The 18,831-nt window shown below is 46.9% G+C and overlaps 1 protein-coding gene and 1 long non-coding RNA gene across 2 annotated transcripts; one reads left to right on the plus strand and one right to left on the minus strand.

Moving 5' to 3' along the window:
- Positions 1 to 270: 270 nt before the first annotated feature.
- On the minus strand, positions 271 to 12,112 carry LOC309520159. The gene is made up of 3 exons (XR_014214151.1): positions 11,980 to 12,112; positions 1,017 to 1,160; positions 271 to 500 (listed from the first exon to the last, which is right to left on the minus strand). It is a non-coding gene; the product is annotated as an uncharacterized lncRNA (long non-coding RNA).
- On the plus strand, positions 1,808 to 13,287 carry LOC309520154 (caspase-1-like). Its single transcript, XM_082201625.1, has 9 exons — positions 1,808 to 2,071; positions 3,111 to 3,383; positions 5,124 to 5,269; positions 6,532 to 6,705; positions 7,858 to 8,092; positions 10,048 to 10,200; positions 10,844 to 10,953; positions 11,266 to 11,365; positions 12,073 to 13,287. Exons 1-8 carry the CDS (start codon positions 2,065 to 2,067, stop codon positions 11,356 to 11,358), a joined length of 1,191 nt encoding a protein of 396 aa, XP_082057751.1. The 5' UTR covers positions 1,808 to 2,064; the 3' UTR covers positions 11,359 to 11,365; positions 12,073 to 13,287.
- The last annotated feature ends 5,544 nt before the right edge of the window (positions 13,288 to 18,831 follow it).

The raw sequence follows: 18,831 nt of genomic DNA on the forward strand, positions 1-18,831 counted from the left end.
TATCGGTATGTTGCTTTTTCCTTGCTTTAATGTGTCCTTGGTGATGCCTCTTGTTCGCTTGGACGGAGGAGGGAAAGGGGTCTGAGTGTGTAGAAGCCTCTTGACTTCTGCATGGCTGGAATGCATCCTATTCTACAAAGGTAGGCTCCACACCTACCTTTGTTCCACCCGGTACTGGCATGCGCTCTGCCCCCTGCCAGATGGTTGCCCACAAAAGAATGTGGCCCCCATCAAGATGAATGAGCTTGTAATAGAAGTAGGAGAGAGAAGTGGAGGTTGCAGATAGGCATTTATTTCTGTTCCATGGACTTTGGCCAAGTTACAGGAGGAGATGGGCACCCACCCAGCAGAAAAGGCAGTGGGTTCTTTTGAAGGAAAAGGGGTGGTGTGACTGTGGAGGGGTTCAAAGGGGAGGTAAAGTGAAGCTGCCTCCAGACTGCTGCTGAACATGATCCCCTGTTCACAACGGCAGCTAGGGCCAACGATCGCCACAGAGGACGCTGGCAAAAGAGAGAAAAGGAACAGGAATTTAGAAATGCCTCTCACCTGCCACAGTCTCTTCCCCACATTAATACTCAAGTGACCTTGAGGGTTCTACAACCCTGTATGGCACTGGCAGCCGTGGGGAGCCTCTGCCCCTCCAGATGTTGCTGCAGGCAACCCCTGTCAACCTGGGCCATTGGCCCCGCTTGCTGGGGCTGGTGGGAGTTTTCATTCAGCAACATCTGGAGGGCCAAAGGTCCTGCATAGCTGCTGTTACGAGGACAACAAACCTGTATACCCCATGTTGGGTGCCTTTGTGGTAGAGGAGAAATTGGAGCAGAAGGCTTCCAGATTTGTCACTCCGAAAACTTAAAAGTCCTATTACCAGCAGATGGTAATGAGAGGTTTCCTACCTCTGGGAATGGAGGGATGCCCGCCCCTTTTCCATCCCCCTTTTTATCGTTTTAAAAACTTTTTTCAAGCTCATAAAACTGAATGTGCACAAGTTAAATGTGTGAAAGTTGTGGGCTTACTGTATTCCAAAAGGATCAAGACATTCCTCACATCCATGCTCTTGTTTCTGCACGGGATGGACTGGATACACAGAATATGCCTTTGGTAGCTGGTTCACTTTTAGTGTCCACTTTCCTGTAAAAATGCCCAGTTGCAGCCAGAGTCTGAAGTGACAGGAAAAGACTCTTTAGCAAGGTGTGCTGGGAAGTGGGAGAGATGCCTTGGACTCCAGGGCTGCACTGCTGTGGGGGACAAGCCCCACCTGAAATGACCATGCTGCAAGATCTGGACTCCCTCCATGCAGACTGAAGATGTAAATAGGTGAATAAACCACACACACACACACACCAAAATCGTCACTGGGTTTAGCTAGAAAAACACTTCTCATTCTCCCTGGCTGGCTCTATGATTCTGTGACAGACTCACCCATTGAAAGGATAGTTTATGGAGACATTAGATGGGTTTAGCTGCAAATGGGTAAATTCCTTGCTATCACATTGCACAATGTTTTGTGTGAGTGCAGATTTGGCAGAGAGGAATTCCCTCTTTCACAATCTACCTTCCCTGGCAAAATGCTTTCAACATAAATGAAGCAAGAATGAACCTTTGGGGTTCATACCTATTAAGACATAACATGGGCAAGACTCTGCCCATTCTCCCTTGCTGGTTCTGAGGAACCTTGGAGACGATAATGTGCTACACTTTTCTTACTGCTTAAGGAAGAGTGTGTAAAACATCAAATAACTTAAAGCCCCGCCCCACAAAAATCAATCACATGATGCGGCACAAGCATGACATTTGAATGGCAATGCCCAGCAACTTGGGGTGGTGTTCAAATATTTTTTGGGGGGGGCGAAGGGACCTCAGCCCTAGGAGCTGGTTCCTATGCTTCAGTCACTGGCTTTCACGGCATCTCCTCCACCAGGCGGCAGCCGCTCGTCTGGGCCAGTCCCTTCCCCGCCCCTTGCTAGCAGGACTTTGTTTTACTTTCACAATCGCGGTCAGAAAAAGGTGAGGTTCCTTCTCGCAGAGGCGCTGCCCCACGAGTTGGTTGAGCCTTGAGGGGCCATGGCGGGTAAGATCGCGCAAACTTTCCCCCTCTTTCCTTCTGCTAAAAGGGGCGAGCGGTCACTACGAAGGGAGGCAGCGTGGGGACCAGGCTGACTCCGCTTTGTCTTCCCCTCCCTCCCTCCCTCGGCATCCTCCAAAAGATGCTCACAGCAGGAAGGAATCTTGATCCGCTTGATTCCTTCTTTTCCATTTCTGGCGAACGGCGGCGTTGCTCTCAGCCTGGACTGACAGCGCTCCTTCCCTCATTCTCTGTCTCTCTTTGTGTGTGTTAACGTTAACCTCCTTTTCCTTGTGCACTTTGCCCCGTGTTCCTGAAACACGTTGAGGACGATGCTCTGCTAGGAAGGGACAGAAGCGTCACACGTGTCATTTTTTTCACTTTCTCATTTCTCCAGTCTTGGCTCACCCCATTTCCCCATACATTTTGCAAGTCAAAGCAAAAACGGAAAAAGCCTCTGCATGAAAGTGCATTTCAGTTCACTTTCCCCCCTAATATTTTCTGGGGTGTTGCAGCTGGCCAGGGTGGGCAATACTGAACTGGCTGGACCAGCGGTCTGACTCAGTATAATGCAGCCAACTTTTAAAATCAGCCATTGATGTAGAGTCATGAGCAGGGGCATAGTGGGAGGGGGCAGGCGGGCTGTAGCCCTGATAGCATGGTTTTTTTTGGGGGGGGCACAAACCAGCCCCCCCAGTAGGGATTCCGCCTTGCCTGCTGCCAGGGGTCTCTGGGCCCTGGAGCCTGGCCTGGCCTTGCCACTGCATCCTGGGTCCCCTCACTGAATGCCCACCCAATCAGCTTTGGTGGGGGGGGGGATACACCCACCAAGGGCTGCGTCAGCCCCATGAACCTTCTGTGCCCCAAGCCTGCCCAGTGGCTGTGAGAGTTAGCCTGGCATGGTGGTTTTTTTACCATGGGGAGCTGCTGCCGGTCAGTGTAGACAGTACTGAGCTAGAGGGTCCTATGGGTCTCGCTTTGTACAAGACAACTTCCTACGTTCCTGCACCTCGGGCCAATTTTGGTGACCTGATTTTCCTTGCAGATGAGACGCTGAAGGAAATCCGCAGAAAGTTTGTGAACTGTGCTAACGAGTCTCTCATCAGCCAGCTCCTAGATAGGCTTCTCGATGAAAGAGTCCTGAACGAGGAGGAGGCGGATGAGGTGAAGGTCAAAGAGAAGAAGCAGGACCAGGCAAGGCTCTTGATTGACCACGTGAAGAGGAAGGGGCCCAAAGCCAGCCAGATCTTCATCCAGGCCCTCCTGGAAGAAGACAGCTTCTTGGCTGAAGAACTGAGGCTTCAAGGCCCTCTGCCAGGTGCTTATTTAAATAACCAGTTTAGCAGTTCATAGAATTGTAGAGTTGGAAGGGACCCTGAGGGTCATCTAGTCCAACCCCCTGCAATGGAGGAATCTTTTTGCCTACAGACATCCCTGGGTGGGCTTGAACCACCAACCTCCTGGTTAACAACCAGACGCATGAACCAACTGTGTCATGGATTTCTCTCCTTAGATTGTTTATGCAGATATTTAAATTTTAAGAACTACAGTCCAGCTAAATTCAATTTAAATGCATTGTTTAAACCAGTGGTTCCCAAACTGGGTGGTGGCGCCCCCTGGAGGAAGAGAGGATTACCCAGGGGGGCAATAAGAGACAAGGGGGCAGCGGGGGGGGGGGGGGACTAACAGACTTTGAAAAGGATCAACCGGGTCATGTTTACCCATTTTGTTGAATTAATTAAATAGTTTTAATTGGATTTTGAATAAATGCGCAATTGGTGGTTACTGTTTGGCATTTTATTGCATTATTATCTAGTGGGTCATGTAAACTGCTCTCCTGCATAATGCTTTTCATAGGGTAGGAGGCATTGGGGATGAGTGTATGGAACTGAGGGGGTGGTGGTCCAAAAACATCTGGGAGTCACTGTTTAAATAATAAAGTGTGACCTGATTTATTGATTTGATGATGACATTTATACCTGACCCTTGAAGTCCAAAAGGCTCTTGGAGTCGCTTTCAAGGTCCCAATTGAAAAAGGCATGATGCATGAGGAAAAAGAGAGGAGGAGGGAGGAGGGGAAGAGCAACCTCATGCACAAGTTCATGAACTTGCAGTCCATGCAGCTGATGCCACTGGCAGTTCTGGTTCTCTTGCCTCATAAAGGCCAGACATTCCCCCTTACAGCCACCCTCAAGTCCCTTCTCTGCCCCAATTTTCTTAATGAGTCTGGCCAGTTTTGGGGTGGGGGAAACCGATGATCAGTGTGGAAAGGAAACCTCAGCACAAGTGACATTTCCTTGTGGTCTTTTCTGTATAGCTGCTCGCTCTTAGGAATGCACCTCTACCTGTTGAACTATCGAGTCCCAGTCACACGAAATGCAGCCGTCTTCCCTATTTCAGTTGCTTGTGACACATCGTCTCATCCTATAGGTACTCCCTTTTATTCCCCCCCCCCCACAGATGGGAGGCAGGAAGCAGCTCTGCATTCCCCCCCCCCCAAAAAAAAACCCCTCTCTAGCGTCACTGACAGGAAGAGGCTCCATCTGAGTCTTTGGTAGAAAATAAACCTTGGGAAATCAGCCTGGTGTTTAAGAGTGGGTGGTGGTGGTACTCAGACTGGACGTAAAAAAGCTTGCTATCTTTCTCCATGCGTGCGCGCACCCGCGCACGCACACACACACGTTTGGAACAAAAAACCAGGCAATGTCACACCAAAAATCGTGTTGTGGTCCACCATCTTGACCCAAACGTTTACAAAGACCACCTAGCTCCCCCTCAGGAGCTCTGATGTAGAGTTTGATGGCAATATCTTGAGAGGGGGCCAAATCCATAGAGAACAGATGGCCAAATAGACAAGCCACTTAAAAATGTATATAGTAGATTATTATTATTATCACTATTACTATAATCTATATTATTATAATTACTATTGCATTCTGTTCTCCTTCCAAAAGGAGCCAAATGATGTAACCAAATTCAGAATATTTACAGATACTTTCTGTGATCCTCAACAGCATCCAAAGGTTTAACCCGGTACCCAAATTTCTCTTGTCCCCAGGGCAACAGGCTCATTTGCCACGCCAGGAAGTTGGCCCAAGGGCTGCCGCCTCAGGAAAAGCAGCCCAGCTGCAGGAGACCAGCGATGGGCTCAAGCTTTGCTCCCTGGACCTCTTTCAGAAAATACAAGCTGAGGAAAAGGATGAGGTGAGGAAGGACCAAGTGCGCAGTCACAATTAGGTGTGGGCAGACCTGGCTAAATCCAGGTGCCATTTCACTCCCTGCACTCTTGCTGAAGGTGAGGGTTGTGGGTTGGGGGACTCAGGCCAGAGAGTTGAATGTGGCCCTTGAGGCCTCAGGCTCTCCACAGGCCCCTAGACTATATGGAATTGGCGGAGATGACTGGCAGAATCCGGGACCGGGGAGAAGAGTTGGTGGAAGAAGATTGGAAGAAATTCAAAGATTATTTGCAGAAACATTGTAAAATTAATGAATGTTAAAATGATGTCGGATTGAAATGAAGCGGTCTTAGCAACAAGGTTAAAAAGAATATGTAAAAATGGATTGATAAGGGATGAAAATATAAAGTTATAATACGTTAAGATATAGAATTAAGATGAAAACAAAGAGGGTAAGGATTTGCTGAATTAACCATGTGAACTGGAATACCAAAAAGGGAGGTGTGAGGAGGTCAGGAAATACCGTATTTTTCGCTCCATTGGACGCACCAGACCATAGGACGCACCAGACCATAGGAGGGGGAGAACAGGGAAATATTTTTTTTCTTGTTCTCCCCCTCTAAAACAAGGTGCGTTCACCAGAGCCTCAAAGATCCCTGAAGCCTTTGGAGCGCAGTGCCCCGCTGCCCTGGAGAGCCTGTGCTCGCAGCTGTCCCCAAGCTAGAGCAGCAAGACGGAGCCCTCCGTCTCGCTGTTCTGGCTTGGGAACAGCCTTGCTAGCTTCCGCAGGACAGCGGGGTGAAGGCACCCCGCTGCCCTGGAGAGGCTGTGTGCGCAGCCGTCCCCAAGCTAGAGGCAGTGCTCCGTCTTCCTGTTCCTGCTTTGGGCTTAGCGGCACAGCCTGCATTCGCTCTATAGGACGCACACACATTTCCCCTTAATTTTTGGAGGGGAAAATGTGCGTCCTATAGAACGAAAAATACGGTAAGTAAATGAAATTTAAGATATGAAAAGATTGATTTGTTTTTAACTGTTTTCTATTTATTTTTTCTGTATTTTGCATTTTTTTCTATGTATTTTTGTATTTTTCTTTTTTTCTTTTTTTTATTCTGTAACTCTTTTCTCTTTGTAAAACTTTAATAAATATCTTTTTAAAAAAAAAAACAACAGACTCTCCACAGGCCCCTCCTCTCACCTGCTCTGTGCCCCTCTTGAGTGCTTTGGCCTAGCTAGAAGTGTGATAAAGCTTCTTAACCCAGATTTCAATGAACTGACTTTTCTCCCTGGCAGATCTACCCGATCAAGGACAAAGAGACACGCACCCGACTGGCCTTGGTCATCTGCAACATTGATTTTGAGCACTGTAGCAAAAGGGAAGGAGCTGAGGTGGATCTGGCCCAGATGAAACTTCTCCTGGAAGGGCTGGGATACAGAGTGGAAACCGAGACCAACTTATGCTCACAAGTAGGTGGTTGTGGTGGTGGTGGTGGGGGAGTTTTCCAAAGCACTTTCAGTTTCCATCCTCCAAAAAGCCTGTTAACCGTCTCTTTACCCCAGAAGCCTCTTCCCTTTAAATCTTTAGGTTTCATTTCCCTTTAGCCATCAAACTTCCTTCCTGGAAACTCCCTGAAATTCCTGCTCAAAACAGCCTCCAAAACAGAAGCCAAACATTTTATAACAACCAAATAGCACAGCAGTTTCGTTCTTACACACACAGAGACACAAATCCTGAGGCCCGACGGAGAGTCAGAAACCTTGTGGTGATACGCAGAGCAGCCAGAACTGAGATGCAGAAAAAGCTACGTAATACAGTGGAACCTTGATTTTCGAGCGTCTCAGAAGCTGAATGATTCGGAACCCAAACGCCGAAAACCCGGAAGTAATTCCTTGTTTTCGAACGCGCCTCAGAAGTCGAATGGCTTCCGAGGTATGTTTCTCCATGTTTTCAATGGATTTTGCCGACCGCCCATTGATCCTCAGTTTTCGAACATTTTGGAAGTTAAACAGTCTTCTGGAATGGATTACGTTCGAAAACCAAGATTCCACTGTAAATATTCCATTAATATATTCTAGTATGTCACAGAGCTGGAAAGTACCTTAGATACCACTCAGTCCAACACCCTGTTCAATGTAGGATAAACATAGTAGAATAAGCACATTAGGTTCCCTGTGCTTAAATCCTGGCAGTGCGGTGTAGTGGTTAGAGTGTTGGACTATTTGACCATGTAGCTCACTGGGTGACCTTAGGGGTACGTCACTGCTTCTCAGCCTAATCTGCCTCACAGGGTTGTTGTGAGGATAAAATGGGTGTGTGTGTGCCACTTTGAACTCCTTGGAGGAAAGCGGGGGGGGGGGGGTATCGAAAACAAACAAATAAATAAAGGAATAAATTTTCAATCCCACCTTTACTCCAGACATAAGGCAGAGATGATCAGTGTGGTGCATTAAATATATTATCTAACTCCCAACTGCTGAGAGTTGGAGACAAGCAAATCTGCAAGGCAGCCTTGGACATGAGGGGGGTTCTAGGTGTAGAAGCTGCCCCTCTTCTCCCCATTTAGCTAAGCAATCTGCCCTTTTGCTGCCGACCCATCACCCCCTTCTCTCTGCTTGCAGGACATGGCCACGTGCTTAAAGAGCTTCGCAGCCCAGGAGGAACACAAGACGTCCGACAGCACCTTTGTGGTGCTCATGTCTCACGGCCTCCGGGAAGGCCTGTGTGGGGTGAAGCATGAGGACTCGTGCCCAGATCTCCTCTCCGTGGACACTGTCTTCTCCACCTTCAACAACAAGAACTGCCCAGCTCTGAGGGGGAAGCCCAAGGTCATCGTCATCCAGGCCTGCCGTGGCGGTACGTGGGGGGTGTTGAACCCGGGATTCCCTCCGCCTGCCTGGGATGTAGCGCAAGGGACCTCTGTGGTTAAGCAGGAAGTAGTGGTGGTCTTTGGGACTGGTAGGGTGGAAGGTAGGGAGCCCAACAGTAGGGGGAGCCAGAGGCAATAATGAGCAGAGCCAATCCCTGATTGGCGGCCAGGAGGAAGGTGGTTGGCTGAGGGCAGACTGGGGTTGATGGGACAGCAGCATGTTTTCTCTAGCAGACCAATTCTGTTGGGGGGCACTGGTTGTTTTATTGGGTCCTGGTCAACAGGATCAAAAGAATTGCCCCTGATCAGCTAAATAGTTTGAGGATCTATACAACTTTGTAACATGCAGAAAACAGCAGTCTCAGAGAAACCAAAGACTGGAACTGAGGGAAGTCGGGGGCGGGGGTGGGTGGGTTTTGTGGGGGAGGGTGGGGGGAGGGAGGGAAAATGGGGGGGGGAACAAGGATGATATGTTTTTGGATAATATGTTTTGTTTTAATTTTGAATAAAAAAACTTATAGAAAAAGAAAAAGAAAGAATTGCCCCTGAATTAGTCAGTTTCTGTTTCCACATGCAGTAATGTGGGCAGGGGCCTGTATTAACTGGATTTAATTAATTTCTAGAATAAATAGCACCATTTCACTACAACAGGAAAATCAATGCAAGGAAGCCATTATGAATCTCCCCTCCTGTATGGGCCTATGGCCGTAATAAATTATTATTATTATTATAATCTCCCCTCCCCTCGTGTAATGGGGAAGAGTAGTTGACAGATTCCGGGGCAATTCCTCACATGTCTCTCTGGTCTCAACTGAATGGTCGCCAATAAAAGGCGCAAAACCAGCAAGCAGGAAGCTTTTGATTAAAGGCACAGCAGCCCTTCAGCACCTCAGCAGTGCTCCACGCTGCACAAGCCAACCCCGCAACTGCATTCTGTCACAAATAAACCGCTGACAGGGCCGGTCTGCCCATGAGGCAAGATGAGATGGCTGCCTTGGGTGGCAGGATCCACAGGGACAGCTGATCCGGCCTCCAGGGAATGTATCATCCGCTGCTGCTGTCGCAGTGCCAAGCACAACTGCAGCAGGCTCCTTGGAGACTGGGTCTGCCCCCTTCCTTGGCAGCACCCCCCATGCCGCCTCCACAGCAGCCTTTTGGTGAATAGGAGGCACTGCGGTTCTCCTCCCGCTTGATGTTCCTGACGTAGATCTTCACTCCCCCCCCCCCTTTTGTTTCCTGGTGGGGAGAGCACCGTTTTGTGGTTCGCCTCAGAGGACCAGGTGTGGAAAGAAGTCGGGGTGTGGTCAGAACATGGAAAACACTGGGAGATGACCTCAGGATTCCCTTATGAAATTTGAGCAACAGGTGTTGGGTTGGAATAACGACAGACGAGTAACAGGTGTCATGTGAGAGAGGCGTCTGCCGGGGCGAGCCCCGGGAACTCTCTTTTATTGAATATTACAAAGCATTTGCCACAGGTGTGCTTGTGGCTGATTGGTTGATACAAACACAAAGCAACTTGTTGCTGATTGGTTAACATAAGTACAAGGCGGGACAAGGCGGGAATTACATGTGATCATCAATCACTTATAGATTAAAGACTGGGAAACGAAGCTGGAACTAGACAGGCATGAAAGAATATAATAATTGAATTCCGTAGATGTGGTCAGCTGTGTATTAAGTACAGGTCATAGTGTTTTTCATGAACTTAACAATGAGGGAATGTCTTGGTATTTAGAACAGGTTGTGCAGTGTGTGTGCAAAAGCAGAGAAAAGCTTATAAGCAAGACTTCCCAGAATGCAAGAGAAAAGAAGCAATGCTTCCCCATAATGCAGCAGTTATGTGCAGAAAGAGGACTTCCCTTTAAACAGGTGATGATGATTCCAGGAAAGAGGGGTACTGTAGAGTCCTGACAGAAGCTCTTTCCTTTTGTTTCCCCAGTGAATAAAGGATTTGCATTTGTGAGCGACTCAGCAACACCTTCGGCCGCCCCCCTCAGCCCTGTCCAGTGGCAGGAAGAAGACTTTGAGAGCGATGCCATTCGCAAAGTACACGTGGAAAGCGACTTCATCTGCCTCTATTCCACAACCCTAGGCAAGCGGCTCTGGTGGTCTTGTTTTTTAGTTTCATAAATACACTGCTTGATTGAAAAACACCACCACCTCTCACAGAGGTTTACAAAGAATACCAAAAAATACAATTACCAAGAAGAAAAATTAAGAACAATAACTTAAATGCTTTTGAAGAGTTAAAATAACAAATAGACTAAAAACAGATGAAGCCCCGCATCAGCTTACTAAACACCCGGGTAGATTTGTCCAAACAAAAATGTTTTTAGTGGGTGCCGAAAAGAGTACAGTGAAGGCGCCTGCCTGATTATCAAGAGGAAGTGAGTTCCAAAGTGGAGGTGCTGCCATACTAAAAGATCAACTTTTTACAAAGGGAAAACAAGTATTATGTAGCACTTCTCTAACAGTGCCAGTTCCATCGATCAAAGCAGTGGAGTGGGCAGATAATGGGGTAAGGTGATTTTGTAGGTAAACTGGTCGCAAGTTATCATCTGGCCCTGTTCATTGGCAACTGGATAAGCTGCCTTGGTCAGCCTCAGATACTGTCTTAGCATTAGCCGCCCAGAGTTGCCGGCTGACAACTCTTAGAAAAATGAGGAACTGAGATAAACCAACAGTTCAGAGATTCATCTAGCCCTAAGCGTCATACGTTCATGTTTCTTCACCAGATAACGTATCCTGGAGAAGCCCCAAAAATGGATCTCTCTTCATCACGCGGCTGATCAAAGATATCAAGGAATATGCCTGGAACTGCAACCTGGAAGAGATCTTCAGAAAGGTATGCCCTGCTAAGGCCGTGTCCTGCTCTGACCCCAGGCAAGGCAAAGCTCCCTCTTCAGGGCTCAAGCCGGAGAGCAAAGCTCTGATGTTGCTTCCGCCTTTCTTAATTCTTATTTTTCAGCCAGCCTTAATTAATTCTTATTTAATGTAAAATAAATAAACTAGTCTTTTTGCAAGAGTGCATGGAAGTTCTGGGAGCTAGTCCTTTCTCCAGCTGGACAGGGATACTATTTCCCCCCTTTTCATTTCTTAATTATTATTGTTTTGGAGGAATGACCTGCTGTGAACTCTTTCCTCCTCTTCATTGCAGGTCATGCAGTCCTTTGAAGAAAACCCATGCCAGATGCCCTCCAAGGACCGAACCACCCTGACCAAAAAGCTCTACCTTTTCCCGGGGCACTAAAACTTGAGTAAGTGCCTCTGCTTCCCCTCTTCCTAACTGGATTTGCCAGGGGTGTGTGTGTGTGTTGGGGAACAGTGTGAGGGACAGACAAGTCTGGAGGCTTATTAGCCAGTATGGTGTAGTGGTTATAGTGTTTGTTCTGGACCTGGGAGATCCGGGTTCAAATCCCCACTCCACCAAGAAGCTCACTGGGTGACCTTGGGCCAGTTGCTGTCTCTTACTTAGCCTAACCTACCTCTCAGGGTTGTTGTGGGACTAAAATGGGGAGAAGTTTGTATGCCTTGTTGGAACGGTGGGGTATAAATGTAGAACTGAATAAAACCAAGTAAGAAACATTTCTGTAGTGTAGGGAAGAGGCAAAGGCTGTCTTCCTGACCCTATTTACCTAGGAGCAAGACTCACTGTATTAAAAAGGATTAACATCTGAGTGGGCCTGGTTAGGATTGTGTGGTGCGCTACATAGCAGGGGGTCCCCAGTTCCAATCTCTGCCCTGACATCATTTGGTATATTTAGCCAAGCCCCCCTATCTCTGTCTCAGGAGTCCCCATGGGAGGATATAACACTGGCCTACTTTGCAGGGTTGTTGTAACCACACAGGGCTGCTGAGCACCTGGAATCACCTGACAAATGTTGAGCCTTCTGTATTATTGTGGAGAATGGCTGCAGAACATCAGGAGGCATTCCTCAATTTCCTTTTCTTCTCTCTCCTGCAGGCGAAGGGGTAGCATTCTGAACTGAGTCCCTCCCGGCTGCTGTGGACAATCATATACAGTGGAACCTCGGTTTTCGAACGTAATCCGTTCCGGAAATCCGTTTGACTTCTGAAATGTTCAAAAACCAAGGATCAAAGGGCTGTCAGCAAGTTCAGTGGGGAAAATTGAAAAATGCGTCTCAGAAGCTGTTTGACTTCTGAGGAGCGTTTGAAAATGGAAGTGTTAGAGGTATCGGGTGGTTGCTCGAGAGCAATCAGGCAATATGCCTCAATAGTCTGTTCTAAAGCTTTCTTATTTGTAGTAAAAACCTTTAGAATGCAAGAGCACCTCTATTCCATGTCTTGCTCATTCACTGGCAGAATCTGAGTGTGGGCGGTCCTTAAATCTTCCCCAGCAGTTTCTTGACCCCCAGTCTGCACCTCCCCTCTCTGCACGGAAGCTTACTGCGCAAGGAAGCCTGGGTAAGGGGGGACCTCCCTCCTCCCCGCTTTGCTCAGGCAAGGTGTCCTGGCACCACCTTGCATCCTCCGAGCCCTGCACCTCCTCCCCACTAGAGGTGTGGCTTCCTTCCTCCGCTGAGGAAGTGCTGCTTCCCACGATATTTGGGGGCTCTCTGTAATCCATCCGCCTTTTCCCCTCTTGCTCCTGAGCCGATGGCAATTCCCTGACATGAAGCATTCACTTATGAGTTTTCGGCGTTCAGCTTCTAAAGCGTTTGGCAGCCAAGACATCCGAAAACCGAGGTTTGACTGTATTTGCAAGTTCTGACTGCAGCATTGCTTAACCTCATCTTCAAACACCTTCCTTCCACCTTCCAACTCTCTTATTGCGGCACATCCTTGATCATGATCATGATCATGATCTCTCTCTGCACTTGAGAGATGCCACCTCTTCTCATCCCTCCTCACAGATTGAAGAAGAGCCATGCAGCTGAATCAGACCAAAGGGACTAGCCCAGCACCCACAACCAACCAGATGTCTCTTCTGGGAAGCCCCAAAGCTGGAGATAACTGCAGCAGCCACACTCTTCTCACATGTGATTCTCAGCAACTGGTATTATTCAGAGACATACTACCTCTGACAGAATTGCTTCGCAATTTTTTTTTTTATAAAGAATATTGTAACACGATGATCAGTGAACCTGCTTTTCCTGTGCCAGAATCTCCTACTTCCCATGCACATGATCCAAAATAAATGCATATTCTTCCCCCTTTCCCTCTTATCCTTCCATTGCCACCTCTTTCCAGAGTTGTTGCAGGGGAAGAGACTTGTCCTCTAGTGGAAAGCACCTTAGATAATTGTGGTGGAGCCACTGCAATCCTATTCTCAAAGTTGGTAGGGCTGCAACGAGAGAGTGACGCTCAAACATTCATTGTGGGAGTGTGAAACACTTACTGGGTTTTGAGAAAGCATTTTTGATGTGGTTCCTAATGTTACAAGTCCATCATAGAACCCAGATCCGGCTCTGGGCCTTCTGTCACGTGACACAGATCTAGACTGTCCCCTTATATCCATAAGGACCTCCTTGCCTTGCTGCCTCTTTTAGAAATCGCCTCACAAGTTAATTGTGATCCTTTTGACCAGGTCGGGTTCCCATATCTCAGCTATGGAGATAGAAGTGATGTCAATATCAGACTGACTTACGGAGAAGCTATGTCATGGCTAGTTGGTGATTCTTTCAGTGGTGGTGTCCCTGCTCAGATTTTCTTTTTGCTTGTGTCAGGAGCCAGAGATAGGTCATCCCAGTGACAGTGAAGTTAACTCTTTATTCAAAGAAACCAAAACAGTGCAGGCCTAGTGATCACAGCAACCTTTCCCAGTAGGTCTTGCTGCATTGAGGCAGTTGCGAGCACTTCCCCGCACTCTCTTAAGTCTCCTCCCTAGGTCCTTCCCCAGCAACCTGAGGCTCCTCCATCCTGCCTATCTTTGCTCTGCTCTTATCATTCCTCTCCATGTTCTGGGAGACCAGCGGGGAGGGGAGCTGGTTGCAACAGGAGAGGGAGACTCCCTAAATTCTTCAGCTACCTCTTTACCTCTCTCCTCTCCAGCCTCTGCTTCATCCTCAGGGTCTGAACTGCTCTCTGCCACAGCCTCTTCCTGCTCACTAAACCGTTGCCTCTTTAGCTTCAGAAGGAAGGTCCCAACCCCAAACTCCAGGCTTTGCTTTCCACAGAAATGGGCAATTCCATGCCCTAGGCTTGCATGGTCCTTGTTTCAGACAGATCCACAAAATGTTCTCCAAATCCCATCCCTGGCCCTCCCACCCACCTCACCATGAGGGTAACTTACGAACTTTGCACTCACTAGAATTGCCTTGGCAGCCAGTTATTCTGAGCTTTCTATGCTCCGGACGCCCCTCTGAACAGCTGCTTGACCGTTCCTGATTATCCAGACCAAGAAAAGCCATGGCAGAAGTCAGACTGACAGTTCATAGTGAGGTGAGGGCTTCTCCGCATCAGAGATTGCAGAATTGGGGGCAAAGACCACAGGCAGCGGGTCTGAGGGATCCAATCCCTACTCTTTTGTTTTCCTGACCTCAGGCTCTGGAAAAGCCTTGAAGAGCTGTGGCACAACTGCAACAAGAGAAGGACATGGGGACAAGTTAGTTCATCCCTTAGCAGCTTCCAAGATTATTCCAAGAGACTTCTCCTTAATTTCCCTGCTTCTACTCTTATTAAGTAGACACCTGTAGACACACAATGGACACCTGTAGTTAGTGGCTTTTAAGGGAGAAGTGAGAGATGTCACAATGGAGGGCAAATCATTGTTACCACGGCAACCCACCCACTTTGACCCTGGGCCAATCTTGTTTCCTCAGAACTTTGAGGCACCTGCTGTTCCGTCTGCAGGTTTGCTGAATTGTCTCTCTTCAGGGTTCATTTCATATCATTTTTCATTCAGCCACATATCTAAAGGGAGACAATCCCAACACCCCTTTAAATGCAGTAGAGGACTCCCAAGTCTAGGGATGTCCATAGCACAGGATTAGACAATCTGCTTGAGCTGTGATTTCCTGTGTTGCGGGGGGCTGGATGATGACCCTTGGTAGTACATTTCTGCAATTCTATCTACCATTTTAACCAGGAAAAATGATTTTAAAATGTATTTTTTGTGTGTGGAACTATTTCAGAAGGCCTCTCAAAAGTATGGGAATAAATCGAGTATGCTTTGCTAATTATTTTACCCAGGAGCAAAATGAACTGGAGGCGTTCTAACAACATAAGGCATATTCCACCAATTTCTTCATGTTCCTGGCCAGGCTGTTGCCATATAATTATTACTGCCAAACTAACAGTGCTGCAACTTTGCTGCAAAGAAACTGCAGTTTCATGAAATGAGGACACATTATTATAACAATTCGGGGATTTGCTAAGTCTTCATTACATTGATAACCAGTTATTAAATGTCTTTAAGAAGCTTCAGTTTTTCACGAAAGATTCCAATACTTTGAAAAAAATTGCTTATGAGAACTCGCATCACTTAGAAACCTGTGGTGGGCGATGGACTTCTGAACAGGAGGCAACGTGGAACTGAAGAGGAATTCAAAATGTGGAATGGGAATGAGGAAGGTGAAACGTAACATTTTCAGTTTCTGAAATAAGAAAGGCAGGTGCTTAGCCGGCAATGGAATGTATGTTTTATTTTAGAAAATGTCTGTTCCACATTTCAATTCAAAAAAAGCCTTCCTCTCGTAGGTGGTTTCTAGAATCCTCCCCTACAAAAATACAGTTAGAATAAGATAAAAGTGATTAAGAATGTATAAAAACAGCTGCAAGAGGGGCATGAAACAATTGGGTCTGTTTATGAATACAGCGGGGACACAGGTGGCGCTGTGGGTTAAACCACAGAGCCTAGGACTTGCCGATCAGAAGGTCGGTGGTTCGAATCCCCGCGACGGGGTGAGTGCCTGTTGCTCGGTCCCTGCTCCTGCCAACCTAGCAGTTCAAAAGCACGCCAATAAGTGCAAGTAGATAAATAGGTACCGCTCCGGCAGGAAGGTAAACGGCATTTTTGTGCACTGCTCTGGTTTGCCAGAAGCAGCTTAGTCATGCTGGCCACATGACCTGGAAGCTGTCTGCGGACAAATGCCGGCTCCCTCAGCCAATAAAGCGAGATGAGCGCTGCAACCCCAGAGTCAGTCACGACTGGACCTAATGGTCAGGGGTCCCTTTACCTTTACCTTATGAATACAGCAGCCTTGACAGATTTAAGGCACTGCAGAATAAAAAATTCCAAAAATCAAGAGAGAGATGATAGCCCTCTTTCAGAAACTGCCTGGGTGATGCTACCAATAATACCCCACTTTCTGTGTTCTCATCAAGCTCATCTCCAAAGCTGGTGTAACAGAGGAGAGCTTCAGATTGTTATGAATTTGGAGGGTCAGTCTGGATCACAGAATCATAGAACTGCAGAGCTGGAAGGGACCCAAGAGTCATCCAGTCCAATCCCCTATAATGCAGGAATCTCAACTAAAGCATCTAGGACAGATGGCCCTCCAACCTCTGCTTAAAAACCTCCAATGAAGTATACTATCCACCATCTTCCGAGGGAATCCATTCTTCTTGCTGTCAGAAAGTTTTTTTCTGATGTTTAGTGAGAATTTCCTTTCTCCAAACTTGAAGCCATGAGTTTGGGTCCTATTCTGGAGAAGGAGAAAATAAGCTTGCCCCACCTTCCTTGTGGCAGCCCTTTAGATAGTTGAAGATGGCTATCATATCTCCTCTCAGCCTCCTCTTATCCAGGCTAAACATATGCAGCTCTTTCATCGTTCCTCTTAAGACTTGGTTTCCAGACCCTTCATAATCTTGATCACCCTCCTCTGCACATTTCCCAGCTTGTCAATATTCTTTGCACATTGTGGTGCCCAGAACTGGACACAGGACTCCAGGTGTGGTCTGACCATGGCAGAATAGAGTGATACAATTTTACTTCTCTTGCTATACTTCTGTTGATGCCCTGAATTTCTTCCAGTTCTTGGGATCCTGTATCTAGTGTAGTAGAATGTAGGAGAGCAAGCCTGCCAGGCCAGTCCCTATGTCTAGGTAAGGGTTTTGGCTGACCAGTTAAGCATCACAATTAGCATCTGCAGAAAGTTACTCTGTGCCACTGTTGTAAATAAAAATATGCCCTTTTCCCTTATGGGGTATCCAAGAGTCCTTACATAGGTTCCCTATTGGTAGGAGAAAATAACAGAGGCCAACCAGAGAATATTGAGAAGCAAAGCAGCTAGTAAGCCTGATCTTTATTGATCTGTTGCAACAGGGTGGTCCCCTCACACGCAGGAGAGGAAGAGGACCCACAAAAATGCTGTGCAATGGCTTATAAAGACTTTTGAAATTCCCATCCTCTAGATCAAGACCACCCCCAGAAACATTATGCATACATCACAGAAATTTAAATGTTGTTTTTCTCCTGTCACAGTTTATCTCCTGTCTGGCAAGTTACTTGATTGGATTGCCTGGGGAGCCTGGCCATTCTTTTGTAGTGGTAAAATACTTATTTCCTGGGCCAGGTCACAGGCTCACACCTTATTCAAACAGACATATCCTTGAGACAGGATTGTGAGGAAAGAGACAATGGGGAGGCTTTTCCAGGTTAACCTTGCAGACTTGCAGAGAAAGGATTTGGTCAGTTTAGGAATCAAAATGGTTCCAGGTTGGTCTTCCTGTGTTGATCTATGTATGTGCAGTTATGAACATTACCATATATCTAAGACCATAAAATTCCTATCACACCACAAAACAAATGGGTGGGCCTTCTCCCGGCCACACACTACCTCACCTAGCTGCTAAGTAGAACAATAGCCAGTGTGGGGTGTGTGAGCTAAGCTGGAAGCAGGCTGGAAGCTGAAGACACAGAGACATGCTTGCTTTGTCCTGGATCCAAAGCTTTAACTAATGGATCTGTTGGGGGTGTTAATGCTGTTAGCCGCTCCATGCTCTGGTTGTATATATGTGTAAATAAAACCATATATCCTCAAAATAGTCTCTACCAACCGTCATCACAAGGAAATTGAACTCTGGTCCAGCACCTGGAACTCCTGAACACTCACTGCTCAGAGATTGGAGTCACATGCAACACCATGTTGAATGCAGTGGGATAAGCACTAGTATGTATCCAGGGGCACCTAGGAGGTCTGAGGACATTCCCCCTAAAAAAGTGCAGGTTTTGCTCCACCATCTTGATTCAAAATGGCACCCAACTGTATCCAAAAACTGACAACATTCTGCTCCTTGAGCTCAGGAACCATCATGCAAAATTTGGTTATGTTGCCTTAATTCAAATGCATAGACCCAGATCCTGCCCCAAATCTAGACGGAGGTCAGCCCTAATTTTTAGAATTCAGAAAAGTGCAGATTTCAAAGGCTGGTCATATTTCGGTTGATGTATTTCTTGGAAACTGTGACTTAGGTTGGTTTGCCTTTTAATTCACACTGAATTGAAATTATCCCCACTTAGAGTAGAGCCACTGAAATTAATGGATCAAAATTAGCCATGTATGTTAATTTCAGTGGATCTACTCTGTGTCTGACTAACAAGAGATACAACCTGAAGATTGCCTTTGTTTTGTCAATAAATATATAGTGCTTTTTTTCTTAAAAAATGTTTAGGGGTACTCTCATTTACCTACTCATATTGAAATACTGCCCCTCAATGAGGCCAAACTTATATTCACAAAATGTTTAGGGGTATGTGTACCCCTGTGTACCCCAAGAAAAAAGCACTGAATATATATGTTATGGGGGGAAAGGCAAAACT

This window comes from Podarcis vaucheri, assembly GCF_965113315.1.
Source record: "Podarcis vaucheri genome assembly, chromosome: 15".
NCBI lineage: Eukaryota > Metazoa > Chordata > Lepidosauria > Squamata > Lacertidae > Podarcis > Podarcis vaucheri.

What these genes read in the sequence shown, in the direction of transcription:
- LOC309520154 (XM_082201625.1), top strand. An exon ending in GCTTCAAGGCCCTCTGCCAG is followed by an intron (nt 3,384 to 5,123) that starts GTGCTTATTTAA and finishes TCTTGTCCCCAG; the next exon opens with GGCAACAGGCTCATTTGCCA. An exon ending in AAGCTGAGGAAAAGGATGAG is followed by an intron (nt 5,270 to 6,531) that starts GTGAGGAAGGAC and finishes TCTCCCTGGCAG; the next exon opens with ATCTACCCGATCAAGGACAA.